This window comes from Schistocerca cancellata, chromosome 3 (genome assembly GCF_023864275.1).
Source record: "Schistocerca cancellata isolate TAMUIC-IGC-003103 chromosome 3, iqSchCanc2.1, whole genome shotgun sequence".
In the NCBI taxonomy this organism is placed as follows: Eukaryota; Metazoa; Arthropoda; class Insecta; order Orthoptera; family Acrididae; genus Schistocerca; species Schistocerca cancellata.
In genome coordinates this window covers 286,103,148-286,130,023 of record NC_064628.1, presented here as the reverse complement: position 1 = coordinate 286,130,023, position 26,876 = coordinate 286,103,148, and the positions used below count along the sequence as shown (strand labels likewise).

Sequence of the window (26,876 nt, the reverse complement as noted above, 5' to 3'; positions counted from 1 at the left end):
GCATTAAAAATCCTGTGTGTGGCTTCTAGAATTGTCAACTTCTTCCAGAAAGCCACCCATCATCTTCATCAACTAGCACTCTCAGTAGACCAACCCTGTAGTGCTGTTTTACCAATGCAATGACATCTTGGTTCATTGGCTGCCACGTTAGGAGGTAAAAATTTAGTTATGATGAGACCATCATACGAGAATCCTGTCATCAGGATGTGAAGGGCTGTTATCAGGCACAGCCTTCTGTGACAATCCTTCCTCTCCTAGAAATAGCCAACTTTGTGGTACAAAATGTGGGTGGGATCAGTTTTTGAAAATTTCACTCTCCGTTCAAGCTCCTTTTTGATTATAATAATGCACAGGGAGATCCTTAGCTGCAATATCTTTGAATGATCTAGGCTTTTTTATAATCAATAGCATAGTAGTTTCACTTCCTGGTTCCCAGGAGCATTAGCAGTGCAAAAAAATGCAATGTGTTCTTTAGATGATTCATCCAGGAGCACAAACTTTGCTATTAAAAAACCAGGTTTCTGGCAGGCAGACATTTCCAATACAGGTCACTTTCGCCGGCCGAAGTGGCCATGTGGTTCTAGGCGCTGCAGTCTGGAACTGCAAGACCGCTACGGTCGCAGGTTCGAATCCTGCCTCGGGCATGGATGTGTGTGATGTCCTTGGGTTAGTTAGGTTTAACTAGTTCTAAGTTCTAGGGGACTAATGACCTCAGAAGTTGAGTCCCATAGTGCTCAGAGCCATTTTGAACCAGGCCACTTTCGTCTGCATTATAAATTCCGTCTGGCATAAAATTCTCTTCTTCCACAAATTTCTGGAACTTTTTCCAGAAGGAATCAGCACCCATGACATTTGAACTCCCACTCTCCTTGCACAATAAGTTTGTGAATCCCCTGACATTTGAATCGTGTTAGCAAGCTAGAGGAGGCATTAAATTCTTCCTCTGACCACAGAGCTTCATGAAAAAATTTAGCTTTTTTGGCACACATCACACCTGAAACACTGACAGTTTCTGCTTGTTTTTGGCTAAACCACTGCAAAAAGAGCAGCATCTAATTCATCAAATGTAGGTCTTTTCACGCTTTTTCCTGCAGTTGGTCCCAAACTAGAATCTCATTTCCCCTTGAACAGTCTGCTTTCCAATACCATAATCAGCAATTAGTTTTGCACGAGTTTCACCCTTCTCAAATCTTTCAATTACTTCTCATTTTTTGTTTCAATGTTAACAAGTTTCTTTCATTTCACCACACTATCTTTTACAAATTTCTTTTAACTTGCTTCACTGACACACACTGATTAACACAAGAAAACTGAGTTTGTGTTTGATTTACACAGAACACACTGGTCAATAACAATGGAAATGGTACTCTGTTTTCACATGGCAGTGTATTGAACGATGTAAGTGGCACTTGTCATACACCAGGTTGTTTATAATTTTTTGCTTGAGAAAAATTTGCATTTTTTAAAAATTGATAAATAATCCTGACTAGACAACTTTCACTAGCTTAGCACAATGCTGACACGAAGCTGCAGGTAAGTGACAGAATTATAGATGTGACACCACTCAATTATAGAGTAACAGGGCTTCAGAATTATAGCTGCTTGTGAAATACTGGAAAAAATTAATCTGTTCTAGATATACTGAATTCTGTATCCTAAGTGAACCACTTATAGTGGGGCATCCGATGTGGACGACGGATCACGTTTGTGCTGGAACCTATGGTTGGCTGTAAGCAGCTTGCTTCAGCCACAAATAAAATAAAAGGCAAAGGAAGTTAAGAGTATTCAGGATTCAATTTGAAAGTGTACTCTCTGCATAACTCAGTAAGCCGACACGATTTTTCATTAATGTTTCAAAACTAAACTGCTAAATTTTAGAAGCACTATAAACGTATTACATACTTTCAACAACTATTTGTAAAATATTTCTATTCCTCTGATGTAGCATCAGCCTAAGATTACATTAACACCACCACCAGTGGCCGGCAGCATTTAAGGCGAGACTGCTGGCCCATTTTATTGTTGAACACTAATGACAAAGTTTCTTGCAGCTGATACACGTGCGGTGAAGTTCTAATGGCTAGCTCTATAATGCAAGTAGTAGTCTTTGAGGCCAAAAGACACAAAGTCATGTCGTGACACCCTCATGTCTAGAAGTTACAAAATCTCAGCACGCATGGCTGTTCTCAACTTATGTATGTGTGTGAGAGAGGTTTTCTTTATTTACACAAGTTAAAAACAGGAAACACATTGTGACTATGAGAACACAAGGGAGCTACCTGCTTACACTTAAACTATTTTCTCACATGTTTTCCAGGCACTTCATCTTTCTGCCAATTCATTCTGCCTTCCATCTTACTAGTTCCAAATCCCTGTCAATGACTTCATAAAACAGGATACTAGTTCGTGTGTTTTGCAGTTATTATATGCTACATTTTAACTCCTTTGTATGAATTTATGATCGTCCACAGTCTTGTCATTTTTAAAATTAGCAAATTTTTTATCTTATCTACATTTTTTCCTAGCTAATTTGCCTTTTAGTACCTCTGCATTTCTATCAGTATTCAAGGGCACATGTGTCAAATGCAAAAAAGGAAGATGGAACTGTAGCGGTGGAAATCCGAAGATGTACAACAATCATTTTAACAAAAGGAGGTCTACAATGAAACGAATAACATTCTGAGTAACACACATATGTCCAACTCTAAAGAGAACTATAGAAGGCAGGTAAAGGAAAGGAAAAATTTGTGGAGAAGCAAATGAATTTCATTTATTAACAACGTCATGATGCAGAATTTTCACATTTTCTTTTAAAAATTAAGGAAATCTTCAGACCATCTAAATTTTAATAGTTTGCCTTTGAGGCAAGTACACAAATATTACTCACATACAACTGTGCATTGTTACATGCTGCACTCAAGTTTTATCAGTGAGTATATATGTGGCATATAAGTATATTCACTGTTAGATACATCTGATGTAAAAAGCAAGTAAATCAGTAAAAAAATTATACATCCTTATAAAATATGAGTTTTACTACCAATGGGGAAAAAATCCAATACCTCAATACAAAGAAGTATAATCTCTTATAAGATTCATGATAGCTGCAGCTTTAGGATTAAAAAACTCTGTTGCAGGTTGGGAGTCACTAATTATGCCAGCTAATTTAACAAAAATCTCATCACCAATACCAAGTATGGCCAGAGTACGTTGTAATTCAACACAACGTGGGTCACACATCACCTGAGGAACACTCTCTGCTTTTGCCTGCAACTCCCGTATCTTAGCTGCTTGTGACTGTGACACTTTAGAAACCCTCGTAACAACGTCCTGGAGGCGGAAGAGAGAATTTTTCATGCCAGCAATCCTACGCTCCCTGTCCCAGAACCCCAGCTGGGCAGGTTGTGGGGCCTCTGCTTCTGGCACAGCATCCTCAGCATCATCTGCTAGCCGTACTACTTTGGTTGGAGGCTCAGCTGTAGTCTGATCTTTTGTGGGGCTTGATGTGGTGGTAGTTGGCTGACGAATGCTCTGATCTGCCTCCACATCGAGAGTACCGGTACTTGTAGATGCTGCTTCAGCTTGTGATGGAATGATTTGTTTCCGAAGCCGCTGTTTGGCCTGTGGAATTTGTTTTCAGTGGCTTAGTGAGAAACATTTCAGCTTTTGTATAATACTAAATGATCTTATATAAACCGAGAACAAATGTTAGTAAAATATAGCAAGTATAGTGGAGTATTGAAATCATACAAGCCCAATGGGAAAACAAGGAAACCTTATTGGCTTATATCTTACAAAATAAAAAAAAAACCCAAACTAAAAGCATTAAAATCCTGTTCTTACTAACTAATGAAGGAGGTGAAGCACTACACAAAATCTGTAAATTCCAACCACATTCAGCTCAATGTCTGTTAAATTTGGGGAGAATCAACATTTAGTTAAATGTTGCAATTGACAGCACACAAAAATGGCATTAAAACAGAGTTAGGGATCATGAAACATAATAGGCCTATATTTATGACAATGTACAGAATACTACTAACTCAAGGAAAACTTTTGTAATGCTATTTCTCCCCAACTCTGAACTAAATATCCCACACACATCATGCAGGACTTCCCAACATCATTCTACACTTAAACTGCAAGCATCTGCCTTGGAACTTAAATATTACACAACTGAGTACTGCTTTGATGTATGACTACATAAAATCAAAAAATATGGACAAACAACTCAATAAATTGATGTGAACCACTAAGGGTACTACAAGATCAATCCCAAAAGTGTTTCTACCGGCACAGACATCTGAGCTACACTAGAAAAATGCATCTGTGAAACATTATAACAAAATCACTGTCATTTACAGAACAAGAATTTAATCCTTAAGGGATGGATAGACATTTCATTTTTCTGCTCACTGCCAGCACATGGCATGTGTAACAGATTCTCCCAGGCATTGATGTAATACTGATGGTGTGTCAGCTGAAAAGAAGAAAAACTGGACATAGGAAGTTTACAGTATACTGTGTCTGTGAGACACAGTTCACCAAAGTAAAACAATGGTGTGGAGAAGCAGACCGACATGTAGTACATTCTTAGTGTAGGTCCCAAAAGCCTGTTGCTTGCTGGGCAAATAATTTCTGTGCATGACTCATTTGCAGCAGTTCATATCAGATGACTAACAGCACTTACAGTGTTGACAGCTTTCCCACGGCTTGCTGCTATTGGCATTCATTCACACAACAAACCATGGGAAGTCCACAAGACAAATCATGATGTAGATAGTCAATGAGATTATCATTTGTACTTTCCCATGGCTTGTAAGTAAAGTTAACTTGCACTTCATTGTCTAAGGTTAGAATTTAATCACATGATCAGAATTTTCATAAAAATTGGACATAAGACACACAGGTAGGTCATTGAACTGATGAATGTTTACCTCTGGCTACATTACATGTCAATCTATTATGGCACTCATTTTTTCACTTTGAGATTTGGCAACTTCTACTAATATGCAAATTATCACATGACAAACTAACCTTGGCCTAAGGGTTTGCTACTGGTCAGTTTTCATCACATCTTTTTTCTTCCAGTCACCACAGAAACATGAAAATAAGGCACTCTCCAAATCAAAAACAAAAGTCATCAATTTGTATCTTCTGCCGAAAAAAAAACATTAGTTTCAGTGATTATCACTGCCATGCTGTTAATCAATGCTGCTCCGCTGTCTATTTGCATCAGAGAAGAGCAACATTCAGTGATCCGTTTTTTTGTGGTCGGAAGGCTTGTCAGGGGCCGAAATTCACTGAAGACTTTCGGTACAATATGGGAACAGCGTTTTGCCATAACGGAGTGTCTACGAATGGATTGAAAAATTCCAAAATGGTCGCACAAGTTTTATGCACGATAAAGTAGGCAGATGACTGTTTACCACCACAAATGAAGAAATCACTGAGTGTTCACGTGTAATGATTCTCTTAGACCGATGATTAGCTATTGACAAAGTGGCACATCTACAAATTAGTCACAGTTCTGCTTAAGAAATCATCCACAGCAGACTTGGGTTTCATAAAGTTTGTGCAAGATGGGTCCCAAAACAATTCACAAGGTTGCATAAACAAACATGCTTGGACATCTGCAAAAACATTTGGATCACTATGGTAATGAAGGGGACAACTACTTAGACAGAACTGTTGCTGATGGACGAAACATGGATCCATCATTTGATGCCAGAGAGTAAACGGAAGTGTGTGGAATGCAAACATCCGAATTCGCCATGCAAGAAAAAGCTCAAGACCCAACCAACTGCAGGAAAACTGATGCTTATGGTGTTTTGGGATGTACAAGGTCCAGTACTGAAACAATTGGGAAAGGGGCACAATAATAAACAGTGTATGTTACAGTGAGATGATTACTTTTTCCTTGGACAAAGCAGTGAAAGAAGTGGTGCATTCCTGGCTTGCAGCTCAACTGAGAAGCTTCTTTTATGAGGGCATCAGGAAGCTTGTACACCGATGGACCAAGTGCATTGAAACGCAAGGAGACCATGTCGAAAAGTTGTAAGTTTCCTATTTGATTATAATTAAATTTTATAACAACTTTGCGGATAATAATTGACTTGCCCTTGTAATTCAAATTTCAGTGGATGGGCCAAATGTGAACTTGAAGATTTTGCTCAATTCATGATGTTGCAGTATTTATAAGCATTTCTAAGCAATGAAGAAGATAATCAACGACAAATGTTTCATTGTGGCACTTGCTCAGTTCATATAATGAACAGAGCTTTGAAAACTGCTCAAAATAAAAGTGGTTGCAGTATTAATGTATTTGTGATAGTGATCTTGTACTTCATTAAAGTAAGGCAACTTTCTCAAATATCACTGAGTTTTCCAAGTTTCCTCACAAATTTTGTTCTATAAGATCAATTGGAAATAGTGAAGCCATGAAGAGAGTGATTGAACTTATTTCTGATTTGAAGAAGTATGTTAATGAAACACATTAAAGCTCATGTGAAAGAAGGAACTTAAAAAAATTAAACCTCACTTAGAAGACAGATTCCTTTTTGTACAATTCTAGTTTCTTATATCATTATTAGCTGAATTTGCTTAGTTTTTAAGTAAGTGTTAGTCAAATGACTCTCTCAGCCCATTTTCGTACACAGATGCGTTCAGTTTAATGTATAGCACTGCTTCTCAGTTCATAAAGAAAACTGTTACGGAAATGGCAACAGATTCAGACAAATTACTTGCTGTTGACGTTACCAAAGTGTGTAATCATAAAACAACTCATTTCGTGGGTATGGATTTGGTGCAACTGCTGTGGGCAAGAGCTACACAGAAAAGGAAGTCTTTATTTCCAGAAATGATTGCACAGATCGTCGTCGTTGTTGTCTTCAGTCCTGAGACTGTATTCATCTCTTGGTCTCCCTTTACGATTTTTACCCTCCACTACTAAATTGGTGATCCCTTGATGCCTCAGAACATGTCCTACCAACCGATCGCTTCTTCTAGTCAAGTTGCACCACAAACTTCTCTACTCCCCAATCCTATTCAGTACCTCCTCATTAGTTATAAGACCTACCCACCTAATCTTCAGCACCACATTTTGAAAGCTTCTATTCTCTTCTTGTCCAAACTAGTTATCGTCCATGTTTCACTTCCATACATTGCTACACTCCATACAAATACTTTCAGAAACGACTTCCTGACACTTAAATCTATACTCTATGTTAACAAATTTCTCCTCTTCAGAAACGCTTTCCTTGCCATTGCCAGTCTACATTTGATGTCCTCTCTACTTCGACCATCATCAGTTATTTTGCTCCCCAAATAGCAAAACTCCTTTACTACTTTAAGTGTCTCATTTCCTAATCTAATTCCCTCAGCATCACCCGATTTAATTTGACTACATTCCATTATCCTCGTTTTGCTTTTGTTGATGTTCATCTTATATCCTCCTTTCAAGACACTATCCATTCCATTCAACTGCTCTTCCAAGTCCTTTGCCGTCTCTGACAGAATTACAATGTCATCGGCGAACCTCAAAGTTTTTATTTCTTCTCCATGGATTTTAATACCTACTCCAAATTTTTCTTTTGCTTCCTTTACTGCTTGATCAATATACAGATTGAATAACATCAAGGAGAGGCTACAACCCTGTCTCACTCCCTTCCCAACCACTGCTTCCCTTTCCTGTCCCTCGACTCCTATAACTGCCATCTGGTTTCTGTACAAGTTGTAAATAGCCTTTCGCTCCTTGTATTTTACCCCTGGCACCTTTAGAATTTGAAAGAGAGTATTCCAGTCAACATTGTCAAAAGCTTTCTCTAAGTCTACAAATGCTAGAAATGTAGGTTTGTCTTTCCTTAATCTTTCTTCTAAGATAAGTCTTAAGGTCAGTATTGCCTCACGTGTTCCAATATTTCTACAGAATCCAAATTGATCTTCCCCAAGGTTGGCTTCTACTAGTTTTTCCATTCGTCTGTAAAGAATTCGCATTAGTATTTTCAGCTATGGCTTATTAAACTGATTGTTCAGTAATTTTCACATCTGTCAACACCTGTTTTCTTTGGGATTGGAATAATTATATTCTTCTTGAAGTCTGAGGGCATTTAACCTGTCTCATACATCTTGCTCACCACATGGTAGGGTTTTGTCAGGACTGGCTCTCCCAAGGCTGTCAGTAGTTCTAATGGAATGTTGTCTACTCCCGGGGCCTTGTTTCAATTCGGGTCTTTCAGTGCTCTGTCAAACACTTCACACTGTATTGTATCTCCCATTTCATCTTCATCTACATTCTCTTCCATTTCCAGAATATTGTCCTCAAGTACGTCGCCCTTGTATATACCCTCTATATACTCCTTCCACCTTTCTGCTTTCCCTTCTTCATTAGAACTGGATTTCCATCTGAGCTCTTGATATTCATACAAGTGGCTCTTTTTTTCAAAGGTCTCTCTAATTTTCCTGTAGGCAGTATCTATCTTACCCCTAGTGAGATAAGCCTCTACATCCTTACATTTGTCCTCTAGCCATCCCTGCTTAGCCATATTGCACTTCCTGTCGATCTCATTTTGAGATGTTTGTATTCCTTTTTGCCTGCTTCATTTACTGCATTTTTATATTTTCTCCTTTCATCAATTAAATTCAGTATCTCTTCTCTCACCCAAGGATTTATAACAGCCCTCGTCTTTTTACCTACTTGATCCTCTGCTGCCTTCACTTCTTCATCCCTCAGGGCTACCCATTCTTCTTCTTCTTCTTCTTCTTCTTCTTCTTCTTCATTTCTTTCCCCCCATTTGTGACAATTGTTCCCTTATGCTCTCCCCGAAACACTGTATAACCTCTGGTTTAATCAGTTTGTCCAGGTCCCATCTCCTTAAATTCCCACCTTTTTGCAGTTTCTTCAGTTTTAATCTACAGTTCATAACCAATAGATTGTGGTCAGAGTCCACATCTGCCCCTGGAAATGTCTTACAATTTAAAACCTGGTTCCTAAATCTCTGTCTTACCATTATATAATCTATCTGATACCTTCTAGTATTTCCACGATTCTTCCATGTGTACGACCTTCTTTTATGATTCTTGACCCACGTGTTAGCTATGATTAAGTTATGCACTGTGCAAAATTCTACCAGACGGCTTCCTCTTTCATTTCTTAGCCCCAATCCATATTCACCTACTCTGTTTCCTTCTCTACCTTTTCCTACTCTCGAATTCCAGTCACCCGTGACTATCAAATTTTCGTCTCCCTTCACTACCTGAATAATTTCTTTTATCTCATCATACATTTCATCAATTTCTTCATCTGCAGAGCTAGTTGGCATATAAACTTTTACTACTGTAGTAGGCGTTGGCTTCGTGTCTATCTTTGCCACTATAATACGTTCATTATGCTGTTTGTAGTAACTTACCCGCACTCCTATTTTTTTATTCATTATTGAACCTACTCCTGCGTTACCCCTAGTTGATTTTGTATTTATAACCCTGTATTCACCTGACCAGAAGTCTTGTTCCTCCTGCCGCCGAACTTCACTAATTGCCACTATAACTTTAACCTATCCATTTCCCTTTTTAAGTTTTCTAACCTACCTGCCCGATTAAGAGATCTGACATTCCACACTCTGATCCGTAGAACGCCAGTTTTCTTTCTTCTGATAACGACGTCCTCCTGAGTAGTCCCCGCCCGGAGATCTGAATGGGGGACTATCTTACCTCCGGAATATTTTACCCAAGAGGACGCCATCATCATTTAACCATACAGTAAAGCTGCATGCCCTCTGGAAAAATTACGGCTGTAGTTTCCCCTTGCTTTCAGCCGTTCGCAGTACCACAACTGCAAGGCTGTTTTGGTTAGTGTTACAAGGCCAGATCAGTCAATCATCCAGACTGTTGCCCCTGCAACTACTGACAAGGCTGCTGCCCCTCTTCAGGAACCACACGTTTGTCTGGCCTCTCAGCAGATACCCTTCCGTTATGGTTGCACCAACGGTACGGCTATCTGTTTCGCTAAGGCACGCAAGCCTCCCCACCAACGGCAAGGTCCATGGTTCATGGGGGTATTTATTTGTACGAGTTGGCAGATTCCACCAGCAATTCATTGTTATTATAGTCATACGGTTTTGTAAAGTGCAAAATTTTACTTTTCTGATAATTTAAAGCATGTTACCAATCTTTGCACCATGTTGAAAACTTATCAAGATCTGAGTGAATATTTATGCAGCTTCTTGCAGACAGTACTTAATTTTAGACAACTGCATCACCTGCAGAAAGTCTGAGGTTACTATTGATATTGTCCGCAAGACCACTAATATACAATACGAATAGCAAAGGTCCCAACACGCTCCCTTTGGGCACACATGAAGTTACTTCTACATCTGATGGCTACTCTCCATCCAAGATAAAATGTTGCACCTTCCCTAACAAAAAGTCCTCAATCCAGTCACAAATTTCCCATAGGACTGTACTTTTGGCAATAAGCGTAGGTGTGGAATTGATCCAAATGCTTTTTGGAAATCAATAAATACTGTATCTACCTGACTGCCTTGATAAAAAGCTTTCAGTATGTCATGTGCAAGTTGGGTCTCACATGATCAATGCTTTTGGAATCTGTACTAGTAGGCATTGAGGAGGTCATTCTGTTCAAGATACCTCTCATTATGTTTGAGCTCGGAATAAATTCTAGATTCTACAACAAATTGATATCAAGGATACAGGATGATAGTTTTGCAGATGCCTTATTACCCTTCTAGTAGACGCATGTAACTTGTGCCTTTTCTTTCCTTCAAGAACTGAGCACGTTTTTTTGTTCAAGGGATCGAAAAAAGATTACAATTAGAAGACAGGCTAGCTCAGGAGCAAATTCAGTATAGAACCTGACAGGGATTCCACTGAGACCTCAGCTTTGTTCAATTTTAATGATCTCAGTAGTCTCTCAAAACCACTGACACTAATACTTATTTCATTCGTCCTTTCAGTGTTAGGAGGATTAAATTGGGGCAATTCTTCTAGGTTGTTCTTTCATGAAGGAACAACTGAAAATGAAGTTAAGGCGCTACCTTCAATTTCATTTCATGCCTAATTTGCTACGGACTGTACACAAACTTTGGAGCCACTGACAGCCTTTACATACAGCAGAAATTCTTTGGTTTTGTGAAAGATTATTCAATTATATTCTGCTGCGGAAGTCATCAAAGGCATCACGCATTTCTCTTGACAGCCACAGGCGTTTCATTCAGCATCTATCTATAGTCCAAAAACCACAAGCTTTCAGCAGAGTACTCCTCAGTCATTATCAAGTGACGGCAACTGCCTTTTGGTTGGTGCTACCGCCCTTATATAGCTGTGCTGCCTTCCATGACATCACTGGTGCTCATTCCATCAGCATATGATATGTAGTAATGTTTTTGTTGTGTGCCTGCTTCAACTTTCAGATGGCCAGATCCCAAGCTGTGCTTAACTACAGGCTGCCACCTTTATTAAGGATGTTATCACAAATTTTTATCTCACTTCTTTTATTATGCTATCCCAGAAACTCTTAGTCTGAGTAATAACATATGTCTCTGACTGCAATGTGATGTACATTTTCTAGAGCATGCTCTGCTACTGCCGATTTCTTAGGGTTCCAAAGGTGAAAGTTCTCAGGTTCTACACAGCACTGTTCAATAGTACGGACAGTCAGTCTGAATAAACTGTCCATGACCACACGGTATCTTTTATACTCCTGGCATTCTGACGTCTACATCTTTCACAAAATTCACTTGTCAAATTTTTGTTGGTTTCCTGGAAACCGAACCATCTGTGCCTCTTCATAACCTGGCTAATCTTTCCTGTTAATGAGCCACAAAATGGCAAAAACACAATCTTGTTTAACTCTTCCTTAGGGTCCTATAGCTTACGTGTTCTTGGAAAGATGGCTTGCTAAAGCTGGTGGTTGTTTACGACATTTTCCTTAGATACTTTCCTGAAATGTCTCAATTGCTACAACAGGTTTTCCGTGTCTGATACAGCTTTCACTCAATGCACCAAGATCCTCAGATCAGAACATTTCTGCAATGAGTGGTGATAGCTTTTTGCATGCACTGGCATTGGTCTGCATGGATGTGTTTCCAGTAAACGTTACAGCAGATGAGGACATCAAGAAACAGCAAGGCATCATCTGTCTACTTTCATTGTGAACTTTATGTTATCAGGATACTGTTGACATGGTCCAAGAATTCTCCTAGAAGAATCACTGTCCACAAAATCAGACAACAAATATGTTGATAAAAGCAACTAGGCTTTGCAGGAGCTGCATCCAGGGCAATGACCTCTAAGTACTTTATAAACAGGTTGGCTGTAACTGGAACCAATGGGCTCCCCATTGTGTGAGAGTGGACGTTCTGCTGGACACAATGAGTACAGTTGAACAGCACTGTAAAACACGAGAGATGCTTTAGCCTTCGGTACCCTGAGATATCAGCAGCAGCAGAGCAACCTCTAGAGACATCATATTGCTTTGAAGATATCAGTTATTACACAGACTGAGTTTCTGGGATAATAGCATAATACAAGAAGCAACAGAGATAATTTGAGAGAACACATGCAATAAAGATGGCGGCCTGCAGTTAACTTTGGCTTGGGAGTCAACTTTATCAGTGCATATTGCTGTAAACCATGCATTCATATGTTATAAATCCCTTGCCCGTCTAGCCTGCCCTACCTTTTTTACATTCCTCATCTTACCCTGTCTTTCCTGAGGAACAGACTATTAGTTCCAATGATTATGATAATATCTGAACGAGGGTGGTTTGTTAAGTCGGGCAAAAAAAGGAAGAAAATACATTTGTTTTGTAAACAATCCATCTTACTTCTCAACTTGGTTCAGCAATCCTCCAGCTTCCTCATCCTATTGAAAAATATTATGTTCTATCAAATTCTGCAAAAATACTCATTGACTTCAACTATAATATCCTCATTTGATGAGAATTTCTTCCCAGCAAGACAAAGTTTCAAGCTGGGGAACAGGAAAGTCACTTGGGACAAAGTATGATGAATAGTGTGGACATGGAACCAGTTCCAAGACCAAATCACACACTTTTACCATTGTTATTGCTGATGTGTGTAATGGTGGATTATCTCCGTGAAACAGTGCTTTTTTGCCTGTCAACCTTTTTTTTTCTTTTTAGCCAACAAGTATCAAATGATTCGATAAAGTTACATTTCTGCCCTTTTCCAAGCAATCTATGAGGATTATTCCTTGGGAATGCTGAAAGACAGTGGCCATCACGCTACCAGCTGATAAAATTGTCTTTGCTTTCTTGGGTGCACTTTCACTAGCCTCTGTCCATTGTTTTGTCGCGTCATGGATCCAGGTTTCATTGACAACCACAGATAGGAGCAAAAAGTCTCCTGGATTGCAATTAAACTTCACCAGACATTGTGTTTACATGTGCCAGTTGTGCTTTTGCTTGCCTGAGCAATCATGGCACCCAGCTCATGCACAGCTTAGTAATAGCCAATTCTCCATACAGGATATTAGGCACTGACTTAGTTGAGATGCCTCCAGTCTCAGCAACCTCGGGAATTTTGATTCAACAGTCTTGCACTGCCATATCATAGATTTTGTCAATGGTTTCCTTAGGGGTGACCTCACTTGGATGGCCAGAGCACACTTCACCATTGGTGCTTGTACAAAAGTAAACAGTCTTCAACAATAGTGTCGAGTTCACATGAACTTTATCCAATTCTGTCTATCTGTGCAGCAGTCGAAGCCTTCAAATTCTGTTTTCTCCATTTTCTATCACTGTCAACACTGACCAGTTCATATAGTTGTCAATGAACTGTATATTGTACAATGTGAAATTCTTTATACGAACAATCGAGCTAACCAACCATGAAACTGCGACAAAAATTTTCAATCATTTCACGAAAATTTACCAGACTTCTCTAATCACCCTCATACTTTTGTGAGTGTCTGTACAAGTGCGAAATGCCTGATAAATTCTCTATTACCAAAAGTCTCAAACAACAACATGTCCTCATGCCAACACTGTTTGCCCCATACCTTACAGTCATGTTTTAAGAGAAACCATCTGAACAATGCAGGTGTAGAAAAATACAGAATTGGTAAGGGACTATTTAATCAGTCTGGATTCCATTCTAGAATGTTCACAAATCTCACCCAGGTAACTAACTGCCGTATGCAGATGATAATGCTTCTCCTGGTTATACATCAGCGAAGCTGCAGCCATCTACATTGTTTCAGTGGTGCACAAACGGTTTGGCTTGATCAATTTTAAAAAAGGCCCTCACAGAACTAGCCCTTGAAATTGCCTTTCCCAATTTCAATATCTATTTCCAGCACTTCCTCTCCCTACAATGTGCATTATCAACTAACTGATCATTGGAAAAGGATGTGGAGAAAATAATGCTTGATGCCCGCATTGCTTTTGGATGACACACACACACACACACACACACACACACACACACACACACACCCCTTCGTCAACAAAGAGATCCAACACTGTGCACCAAACTGATGGTGTCTGAGCAGCAGTTGTTTCTACTTTGCTCTATGGTTGCAATACATGGATGCTACAGCACTGTAATCTTAAAAAACTAACAGTTCAACACAACCTTAGATACCTTATGAAGATAAAATGGAACACATTCATACATGTGTTCCTGAAGTGACGATTAGTAACACTTGGAACCCACAATCACTGGTCACCAACTCAGATGGATTGTTTATCTCGAGACCACCTTGCCAAATTTTGTGTGCACACATGCAGAAAGCCCCATAATACTGCTCTGAATCAGGATTAATTCAAGAAGAACCATAAGAGCCTAAATATTGATCTGTGTAACTGGTGCACCATAACAAATCATACTAGCAGGCACGTAACTATTTCCACTACCGTTTTAGATTTTGAGCAGGAACTTCAAAAAATGAAAGCTGTCAGAGATGTACACTTTACCAGGCTCAGCCACACAATCCACACACTATAATGTGTAATCTGTGTCACCATATATTTTATGCAAGGAGCAGTGTGCAAAGCCATCAAAGGCATTTTCACACTTTAACTGCAATGCAATAAAGGAAACACAGTAGAAAAATGGAAACTGGTATGATTATCAAGCAATGATTGGCAGTAGCCCACTGAAATTTAATGTGTTACAGGTAAATATCCAACAGCAATTCTGTCTCGTATTTTTATGATTAAATTTAGATTATTGTCCAAAGACTAATACACTAAAGAGGGAGAAAATCCAAAAAACTGTAGAAAGGAACAAACTTTTAAATGTCTCTCTGAAATTTAATGATGTATAACTATTTGTAGCTAAATGACACTTTATAATTTAACATTTTCTCAGTTGGACACTACAGACAACTGCTGCCAGATTCTTTGGTAAATCAAAAATAAAATAATGACGCCTGAACATCAACATGTTGTAAGTAATTGTGAGCTGACAATCAGATCATTTATGAAAGCATTGGCCAACAACCATCTTACCTCACTGTCTAGTACTGCCATTGACGACACAGAGACAATTTTTGGTGTGGGCCAAAGCCGGGAACTAGATGAAGCATCAGGTGTTCCTTCTCGACTAGATATGTCGTCTGCACTGTTCACAAACCCGTCTTCCTCATAATTTCCCTTCTTTACACTGCTTGTGGATGAGACTGCTGCTCTGGGTGGGCAGCTAGAAGGCCTCTGACGTGTAGGTTCCTCAATATCCACATGGAACCCTAATTCAGGCTGTGAGTGATCAGGAGGTTTGCCCGATGAATGAGCTCTTGCTTTCAGTCTCTCACTTTTGTTGGTTTTGTGTGTGCCCATAACTGGCACTTCTTGTTCATCAGAGTGAGATGCTGTACTTCCTTTCCGTTTTGGACGAGAAGCTGCGACAGGACTTGAGCCACTGGAGACAACATTTTCTTGCACACTTTGCGTTTTCAGAAAATCTATGCTGATTTTGCGCCTTGGTGGTAGTGGAAGAACCTTTGTGACGGTTGTGGCTGCTTGTGTAACTTGTTTCTTGGGTTTCGACAGATGGTATTTGCTCAGGGATGTCAGATTCAAACGCTCCAACACAACCTTTGGCTGATATTTTGGGGAATGGTAGATGCTTCTAAGTGTTGGCTTCAGTTTTTTTCGCCGCATTTTCAAAGGCAACCTGAAAAAAAATGTAAACTTATTTTTCATTCTCTAAAACGCAAATCTTTAATACATTTCATACTACTTTCATACTAAAATTTAACCTAACTTTAGCACTTCATGTTTAGTGTAAGTGGGGAGCAATGTGGTCTGCAGCAAGGTGGTTTTATATGCACTTCTTGGTGATGTAAAATGCCTGGGCACTTATAAGCTGGGGTAAATACTCAGGATAAATTCCTGGATGAATGACCAAAATTCATAAATACCCAGCATTTTACATGTTTAACAGATTAATTGATACACTGAGCTTAATAAAAGCTACTTGAGAGCTAAGGAAGAGTTATTGGGTGAAATAAATCACACTATGCATTATTAATGAGGACAATTTTTAGGGCAGTACATAATAAACAAGAAAACAAAACCCAAGTTTAAAAGTAATTCTTGAAATATTCATTACATTAAGTAGGTAGCCTGTAAGCAGTATTTTTGCTTATTCTATTCTACTGAAACAATCAGAGTAAAGAAAGTTTATCCATAACAATTTTAATTAAAGATGAGTCATGCACAGATACCAACTCCATGAGTCCAAAAATCACCAAATTCACAGCAGTGCAGTCATACAAAATTAGATGAAGAAAGGAGCAGAACAAAACATACAGCCTGTCTGAAATGCCAGTAAAACTGACAAAGCATTTTTTTAATCATTGATAACAGTTTAACATTTAAGGATACATTTATTATTAAGAAACACGTGCCAACTGTTAATACCTTCAGTAATAATTCTGTTACCAATAACTGTTCTTGATATTTGACATGGATTTGTAAAGTGCATTGCATTACAAAGCGATGACCTACTGACAATGTTTTTATACTGGCTTATCACTACACAGCTATTCAACACTGTGTGTGTGCGTGGAGGGAGGGAGGGGGAGAGAGAGAGAGAGAGAGAGATATATTCTCTCTTCTGATCTTTCATTCTTTGTAATAAAAGCAATGAATGATACACACATGTTTACATGTAAACATTTACTGGGAGTATCGTCCCACCCCTTATTTTGATTGATAAATTACACATTCTCGCAGTAAAACGACACAGGACAAGACAGACAGAGATCAGACAAAAGGAATTAAAATCTCACAGAGTGTGACAGTGGTTGGCCGACCATAGAGACAAAAAAGGAAAAGCCCACCACCGAGAAACATACTAAAAAACCCAATCTACAATTGTAGTTCAAAGGCCAGACTCAACACAAAAAAAATGACAAACACTTAGATTAAATGATAAAAGCCTCCTGCCCGAATAAAACAGTAAACTAAGCCTGCCATGGCAATGTCATCTGTTAAAAGGGCAGGGAGCAGCGCGAATGTCTGCCTGAGCACAGCTAAAAGGGGACAGGCCAACAAAATGTGGACCACCATCAAAGCGGATCCGCAGCGACATAGAGGTGGGTCCTCACGGCGCACTAAGTGGCTGTGCGTCAACCAGGTGTGCCCAATGAGCAGCCAGCAGAGGACAACAGACTCCTTGCGAGAGACCCGCAAGGAGGAGTGCCATGCACCGGTAGCCTCCTTGATGGCCCTAAGTTTGTTTGGTGAAGGCAGGGTGCGCCATTCTTCACCCCAGGTGCGAAGTACATTCTGCCGCAAAACTGCCCTGAGGTCACTCTCCGAAAGCCCAATCGATAAGGCTGGTGCACAGACAGCCTGTTTGGCCAGCATGTCAACACGTTAATTGCCCGGGATGCTGACATGACCAGGAGTCCACACAAAGACCACAGAGTGGCCGCAACGAGCAAAAGTATGGAGGGACTCCTAGATAGCCATCACCAGACGAGAGCGAGAGAAACACTGGTCGATAGCTCATAAACTGCTCAGGGTGTCGCTACAGATAACGAAGGACTCACCTGAACAGGAGTGGATATACTCTAGGGCATGAGAGATTGCGACCAGCTCAGCAGTGAAAACACTGCAGCCAGCCAGCAATGAGTGTTGTTCGTAATGGTCCCCTAGAGTTAGAGCATTACCGACACGACCAGCAACCAACAAACCGTCAGTGTAGACAACGCCAAAGCCCTGATGCGTGGCAAGGATGGAAAGAAAGCGGCAGCGGAAGGCCTCAGGAGGGACCGAGTCCTTCAGGCCCTGTGCCAATTCGAGCCAAAGGCATGGGCGGGGCACACACCACGGGGGTGTACGCAGAGCGGCCCGGAAAAAGAGGTGGAAGAGGGAAAAGCCCCAAGTCCAGAGAGAAGCTCCCTGACATGAACTGCGATCGTACAACCCGACCAGGGCCGACGTTCTGGGAGATGGAAGACAGACTGAGGGAACAGGAGATGATAATTGGGATGCCCAGGCAAGCTACAAACATGTGTAGCATAAGCGGCCACTAAACGTTGGCACCGAAACTGCAGTGGAGGGACACCTGCCTCCGCAAGTATGCTCTTCACAGGGCTGGTCCAGAAAGCTCCAGTGGCAAGTCGGATCCTGCTGTGAAGGATGGGGTCCAGCACCCGCAACGCAGAAGGAGATGCTGAACCGTAAGCCAGGCTCCCATAATCCAGACGGGACTGAATTAACGCCTGGCAGAGTTGTAAGAGGGTAGACCAATCGGCTCCCCAGCTGGTGTGGATCAAGCAATGCAGAGCATTAAGATGCCACCAACACATCTGTTTAAGCTGCCGGATATGAGGGAGCCAAGTCAACCGGGCATCAAAAACAACACCCAAAAACTGATGTGTCTCCACCACAGCAAGAGGTTCGCCGTCAAGATAAAGCCGTGGCTTAGGGTGAACAGTGCGTCACCGGTAGAAATGCATAACGCAGGTCTTGACAGCCGAAAACTGGAAGCCATACACTACAGCCCAAGACTGCGCCTTGCAGATAGCGCCCTGCAGTTGACGTTCAGCAGCTGCAATGCCAATGGCGCTATAGTAGAGGCAGAAGTCGTCAGCATACAAGGAAGCTGAGACAGACATTCCCACCGCTGCAGCAAGCCCATTAATTGCAATTAAAAAACAGGCAGACACTTAAGACAGATCCCTGTGGTACCTCGTTCTCCTAAACTCGGGGGGGGGGGGGGAACTATGGGAGGCCGCAACTTGCACGCAGAAGGTACGATGAGACAGAAAATTTCATATGAAAATCGTCAGTGGACCCCGAAGACCCCAACCATGAAGCATAGAGAGGATGTGATGTTGCCAAGTCATATCGTATGCTTTCTTCATGTCAAAAAAGACAGCGCCGAGGTGCTGACGGCGGGCAAAGGTCGTATGGATGGCAGACTCCAGGCTCACCAGATTATCGGCGGCAGAGCGGCCCTTACGGAACCCACTCTGAGACGGAGCCAGAAGGCCCCAAGACTTGAGTACCCAACTCAACCGCCGGCTCACCATGCGTTCAAGCAACTTGCAAAGGATGTTGGTGAGGCTAATGGGGTGGTAGCTGTCCACCTCCAGTGGGTTCTTGCCAGGTTTGAAAACTGAGATTATGATGCTTTGCCGCCATTGCGACGGGAACTCACCCTCGACTCAGATACAGTTGTAAAGGTCTAGGAGGCATTGCTGGCAGTCCGCCGTGAGGTGTTTGAGCATCTGACAGTGGATGCGATCTGGCCCGGGAACCGTATCAGGGAAAGCGGCTAGGGCACTTTGGAATTCCCACTCACTGAACATAACATTGTAGGATTCAGGGTAGCGTGTGTGAAAGGAAAGGCTCCGACTTTCCAACCGCTCTTTCAGGGAGCGGAAGGCCAGTGGGTAATTTGCAGAAGCAGAAATCAGAGCAAAATGCTCTGCTAAGCAGTTTGCAAGTATGTCAAAGTCAGTAAAAACTGCTCCATTCAGTGATAGTGCAGGGGTCCGATAGCTGTAGAGGCGCCTAATCTTGGCCCAAACCTGCGATGGAGAGATATGGAGGCCAATGGTGGAGGCATACCTTTTCCAGCACTCCTGCTTGTGTTGGCGAATGATGCGGTGGGCCCGCGCACAGAGCCGTTTAAACGCGATGAGGTGTTCTAATTAGGGATGTTGCTTGTGACGCTGGAGCACCTGCCGGCGATCTTTAGTCACCTCAGCAATCTCAGGCGACCACCAAGGCACAGTCCTCCGCCAAGGGAACCCAGAAGAACAGGGAATGGCAGATTCTGCGGAAGTAACGATGCCGGTGGTGACAGAGTGAAACACCACATCAATGGTGTCATTGGAAAGAGGCTCAATAGTAGCAATGGAGGAGAACGAGTCCCAGTCAGCCCTATTCATAGCCCATCTGCAAGGGCGCCCATAAGAGTAATGCTGTGGCTGTGACAGAAAGATCGGAAAGTGGTCACTACCACACAAGTCGTCATGCACACTCCATTGGACAGACGGTAAGAGGCTAGGGCTGCAGATCGAAAGGTTGATGGCTGAGTATGTGCCATGCACCACACTGAAATGTGTCAAGGCACCATAATTTAAAAGGGAAAGGTTGAGCTGTGCCAATACATGCTCAACAGTGCTGCTTCGGCCTGTTGCCACTGTTCCATCCCATAGAGGGTTATGGGCGTTGAAGTCGCCCAGTAACAGAAAAGGTGGCGGCAATTGGGCTAACAGCGCAGCCAGGATATGCTGCAGGACATCACCAGCCGGTGGAAGATTCAGACTGAAGACAGTAACAGCCTGTGGGGTCCACACCTGAACAGCGACGGCCTCTAAAGGTGTTTGTAAAGGGGCACACTCACTTTGAAGGGAGTGAAGAACATAGATGCAGACGCCATCAGACCCCCTTTCATAAGCTGCCCAGTTCCTATAATAACCCCGATAGCCACGGAGGGCAGAGGTGCACATTGCTGGAAACCAAGTTTCTTGAAGAGCAGTGCAGAGGAAAGGGTGAAGGCTGAGAAGTTGTCAGAGCTCAGCAAGATGGTGGAAAAAACCACTGCAGTTCCACTGGAGGGTGACATTAGCCATGGCCGAGAAAGAAATGAAGGGACCGGGGAGGCACATTACGCCGCTTGCTCACCTGCCGCCACCGATTGAGCACCTGTGCAAGCGCTATCCATTGCACCGGAAAAACTGGTGAGATCCAGGTCCTCAGCAGACGCCAGGATCTCCACCTAATCCTCAGACGCAGAGCTTAAAGGTTGCGGTGGGGCGGGTGCCACCGCAAGTTCCTTGGTCTTAGAGGTCTTTTCTTGGACTTATGCCTATTTTAGCATGTAAATAATAAGAAGCCTGACTAGATCATGGTAAATCACAAGAGGATTCTCTCTTTTTTAGCTTTACCTAATCTTAACTAATCTTATTTGATTTGAACTAAGTGTTCATGGATAAATGAAACTGCTCTGCTCACCAAAGTACGTAAAACACTTATTTATGGAAGACACTGAGGAACATAAGCAGTTACTGTTGTAATTGTTTGAGTGTATTATGTCATAGGCTACGAAGTGACAGCAAATAAAAGTGCAGCACTCTGTCATGCTGTATTCCCATGCAGGTATCCTTCGTAACTTCATCTGCAGCCAAATTTGTTTTAACTACTATGCACCCAACAGAATTACAGCTTGCTCACCATTCTATGTAGGTGGAGAACCAAGTTCACGTACTGAATAACTTTAAAAGCACTTGAGGAGACAGAATGGATGAGGAATATTGTAGCATGCTTACATCTCATCAGCTTCAGTGTCTGACATTGTATACTGTTCCACAGCATAAACTATAAATCCATTTGCCAAGTGAATCCTAGGAAAGTACTGTATTTCTGATGCACACAAAAGAGCTCATCCGTTTGGATCAATATCTGTAAACATCATTAGGGGTCAACCAATGTGTTTGATTCCACCCGTCGGCTTTGACCCGTGACGTAAGGCTGTTGTGGTGTGTGACATCACGATGGCGCAGAGTTTAGTTTGTGAGAGTCGCGTGTTTGTAGGTGTCGTTTTGATGTGATCGATGGTGCTCTCTGGTGGTGTGTTTATGGGTTATGTGATGTTTTCGGTTTAGTTTGCGTGTGTGGCATGTTTATTGGTGGCGTATTGTTGCAGTCGGTGGTTCTACCTGGTGGTGTGTTTATGGGTAGTGTGTTATGTGGCATATGGCGTTCACTTGCGTGGTAGCATTGCACGTGTGTGGTATCGGTGGTGACTGCTTTCAGCAGAATATTTTTCAGCGAGTTAACGATTTTGGTTGTCAGTGATGATGGGGAACAGTGCATTGTCTCTAATAAAATTTCTTCAGCTATTTCGCCTGTTGGCTGAAGTCTTGACGTGTTCAGTGTGTTGTCAAGAAATGAGGCTTACTAAAGTTCCGGCGTCTCTAACCAGGTACGGCTATATGTGGAGGTGTCGTAAGGATAATAGGTCAAGGGAAGTGTTCGATTGCAATTTTGATTTTCTAGTTTTTTTGGTGATACGATTAAGTGTGATGATGGTGAAAGTTTTGAGATTCATAGTGTGGTATTGGTTGTTTCTATTGACATATATAGGTTAAGGGAAGTGGTCGATCCCAGTCTACTTTGTGTATAGTGGAATTTGGGAAGGTTGTGGTGTCTTGTTTTCTAGTGTTTTTTGTCATTTGGTGTAGTGGCCTGTGTTTAGTTTGTCCCCATTCAAAAACCCCCGATTTCCCACTCATGTCCCATTAGTTTGATTAGGTTTTCTGTGGAAGGTGTTTGTGTGTGTTTTTTGTTCTTCAGTGTATTTTTGTGTTTGCTGTCTTTTTTAACTAATGACGTCATAGCCGCTGGTCGTTTCCACCATATTTGTGATGTCATGGGTCAAAGCAGACGGGTGGAATCTGACGCTCCCGTATTTCCCATTAGGGTATTCCTTTAAAATCTTAAAACATGGACATAAAAACACTCCGAGGCTCATTACTTTCGGTATCCCAATAAATTAAACACTTTTTGCAACCAGCTGGAGACAAAAAGGAAAGAAAAAAAGCCCTATGTGTATCAAACACAACAAAGTGCTCTGAAGAAACCCTCAATGCTTGTGAAAGATTTATAAAATATTTCATTAATACATGGGTAAAGCTCTTTATGGTTCTGATAACAATTGAGAGCTACATGCACAGCATTCAACCTACAGTCACAGTTGGCTCACAACCCTCAATTCTACTGCTATAAACCTTTGCATCGAATAGGCTCTATTTCCAGATGTTATGCCATTTTCATCATTTCAATTCCAATTATTGCTATTTACAAATTACACAGAAAATGACCTTCCTCCAGGCAATGACATAACCGAATTTTTTTGTCTGCTGGGTTGCTTAGCACATTGCGACATTCATTTATTCAATTCCATATCTGTTTCAATGAAAGTTTCATTTACACATCACTTGCTGATACAACATAAAACCAAACAACAAAAAATGGAATTGACAAATACCCGGATAAACATGACATCTATGATCATGGTTCTCCAACAGGACCACAGCTACTAAAGCAATGTGGTGTTCAAAACACTCTTCAGATTGACAACTGCTTTACTTAATACAAAGAATAGACTGTCACAGACTCAAAAGAAAATTAATTATTTTGCAAAATTGAAAACAGCTAACCTGCAGATAAAGAAAAACACAGAAAGGATATGGAAAAATGCAAAATTACTCAAGAGGATATCCAACTTCTTCCATTTTGATTGAAGAAAGAAGGGAATAGGTGTGGAGGACAATGAAAGTAAGAAAAACTTACAATAGTCAGTAACAACGTATAGGATTTTACTACAGTTAGCAAGTCTTCATAATGGGCATAGAAACAGAAATTTCAGTGACAGCCAATAGTTGAAATTAACAAGACATATGCATGAAATGATTTGGTTAACACAAGAGAAATCCACATCAGGATTACTGAGCTAGGTAAACAAAACAGAGTTGAAACATCTTCATAAGAAAATTTTTTGCACTACCAAATTAATTTAATTGCTTTCTCTTATAAATACAGCATGTCCAACATATCTATATACAAAAAAGTGTATTTACTTTTCCAATAACTTCACTGAATCACATGCCCCTATAATGAACTGAAATGGACCTCAAGCATTACTGTAGTTCATAGAAAAATTTGCCAGGAGGAAAATTCTTCCAATTCAGTTTGTAACTCAGCAAATTTTCCTTAACAGCGTTCATGAATTGTGCAAGCCTATTGAAAATATATGTTGTTGGGTGCTACATACCGTTTCGAAAGTATCCAGCATTTGCTTGCAACATACAGATCACTCTTATATAGGTGTTCATTGAAAATATGCTGCTCTTCATTTTAAAGACATTGTTGATATCAATAAAATCTCGCAGGCAAGTAACATTAATTTAAGACTCCCCAACTTATTAGGCCTGAACCAAAAGCTACTTTAACTACACAAATTAACACACTGTGTATTCTAGGTAGCTCACTTCTGGGCTGATATAATTTCTGCCTGACCAAAGTATGCTCAAAATATTACCCTGTTACATGACAGGAAATATTAAACCTACAAATATCGTCCATCTGCTCTGACTCTTGACAGCAAAACCACTTGTCAAATTCAAATATTTCTCAAATACGTATCATAACAAGACTTACAGTTATTTTCATGCAGTCACATTTGCTGGCTTCACCAGCTCATTACCAAACTGTTCCCATTAAATTTAACCTAACCTGCATTACAGACCGGTAGGTCACCAAAAATAAGACTCCATATTCACAGTTGCTGGCTTTACTGACTCACAAGCAAACTATCACACATTTCAAATATTTTTCAGGAAATTCATTACACTTGGCTGCATCAGAACAATTTGTTAATTTGCTACTAGTTTCAGTCACTTGCCATTTTCTATTCTCCTTAGTAAATTACTCTTTCTAGTTTATTTTTTAGCTATATAATATCGATTTCCAATCGCTGCAAGGATAACACAATACACAAGCATACTACATGGCACAACTAAAGGCGTTCAGTTAGTGTGTAATTTAATTGGTACAAATGAGACAGTTCACTCACTTCAAGTATGGTACTACTACTACTACTACTACTACTACTACTACTTTACTGAAACCCCCCCCCCCCCCTCCAACTACCTGTAAGAGTCCACAAAGATTCTGCATAAACGAGTTAACAGAAATGGAAGCCCTAGTACGAGTAATGTAAGTATAAAGGAAAGTTATTAAGTTTCGAACTTGCCTGTGCGACTATACCCAATAGGAATCCGGCAAGTTTCTGAGCAAGAACTGTCTATTTCTAGCACACTTAATCTACAGAGGCGCAATTATTACGCTACCGGTATTTCACTCCTTACTGCAAATCTCAGTATCTCTAACGAACAGTACATTATGTTTCTGGAACTCAATTCACCACTTAGAATGTTATCGTCATTAAGTTTTCAATCATAACATTGTATTAATTATCTGGAACTTAAGTATACGTTGATACAAAGCGTATTTACGGACTTTTGGTGAGCAGATGATTCCATGACGCACACACAAGTTCAACCGCCGATTCGCTGGCAGAAGAAGAAACCTTTAACTGTGACAGATTGGTAATGACAACCAATTTATGTCCCACGAGCAACACGGTACTTTCACAATGCTACCTTAGTTGGTAACAAACGACTGGATGAAGTTGCTGACATGTGACACTACATTGCACTTATTCAGACGTTCTTCCACTTTGGTTTTTCCCCAAAGACCATAACACAGTTTCATCACGCAGTCTACCATTGACAAATTGAAATAAGCACAACAAAATAGTCTCGATCGCCACCTGTGTCTATACGATGTTTCGCCTGCGTAGTATTGTACTGCTGTTTCTTTATAACTGACTTATGTAGTTTACCACAACATTAATTTCCGAACCTCTAAGAAAATTATATTCTACAACCTGTTAAGAATTGTTTAACCTGCCTAAGCAATAATAACATCGAAAATCTGTCGTAATAAAACCCATTAACTGAATATTCATCTTTATCTGATTGTGTACTTTCAAATACACACTAATACCATAACACCATCGCGTAACCAGCACTTGACTTAATTTGTGCATACTAATACTATTTTAAACATACAAGTATCCAAAGCAACACGCAAGGAGTAATGCGCGGTTCCTTCAAGTGTCGACCACTAATTACCTACTCACGAGGACAATAATGAAATATTTTTTCCAAGCAATTAAAATAATTAAACTAGCGAAACAAAGTAGTACACAATAACGCATAACATTGTAATTATAATAGTGTTCTACTCACTTATTACCCCTTGGCTTTCTACTTGTTCCACTACTCGTCCGTCACTCTAACTTTGTAGTAGCGCCCAACTATTTTATTCCAAACATTATCAGTTGTATATTACACTTGCTGAAGATAAACCACTGCGTACCATGAAACATCTGATAAAAATAAAGCGCTTGAAGAAAGGAAAAAAATTTAGCATAAAACTATACTTAAAAAGAGTGAAGTGTATATATAATCATAATTGTAACATAGCCAACAATAAGAGGCATTTTTACTGCAATATGGTACAACTTTAAGCAATATTAAGTAAGAGCTGTAGAGGGTACACTCACAATTCCTACACTGTAGTTACAGGAACTTTTTACTTAGCATTTAGTGGAAAACTCTCCCTAAATTGTAATATGATTGACCCTAATAGACGAGTTAATTTTCGTAAGTATTCTGGGCCAAACGATATGAGCATTTATTTCACCGTTTATCTAGACCTAGCCCAACATATGTCTCCAGAAAAAAAGTATTGCTGCCCATTGCTATTCGATGTTGTGTTCTTGATCAATAGTTCTGTTCT

General features: G+C 40.6%; 1 protein-coding gene across 4 annotated transcripts; it reads right to left on the bottom strand.

The window, feature by feature from the left end:
• Positions 1 to 2,744: 2,744 nt before the first annotated feature.
• Positions 2,745 to 26,437, bottom strand: LOC126174960 (uncharacterized). 4 transcript variants are annotated; one of them, XM_049921428.1, is made up of 3 exons: positions 26,324 to 26,437; positions 15,492 to 16,155; positions 2,745 to 3,621 (listed from the first exon to the last, which is right to left on the bottom strand). In XM_049921428.1, exons 2-3 carry the CDS (start codon positions 16,140 to 16,142, stop codon positions 3,064 to 3,066), a joined length of 1,209 nt encoding a protein of 402 aa, XP_049777385.1. In that variant the 5' UTR covers positions 16,143 to 16,155; positions 26,324 to 26,437; the 3' UTR covers positions 2,745 to 3,063. The 4 variants fall into 4 exon arrangements, with proteins under 4 accessions (XP_049777385.1, XP_049777384.1, XP_049777383.1 ...); XM_049921427.1 differs by lacking the exon at positions 26,324 to 26,437 and adding an exon at positions 25,983 to 26,113; XM_049921426.1 differs by lacking the exon at positions 26,324 to 26,437 and adding an exon at positions 25,530 to 25,781.
• Between the last annotated feature and the right edge of the window lie 439 nt (positions 26,438 to 26,876).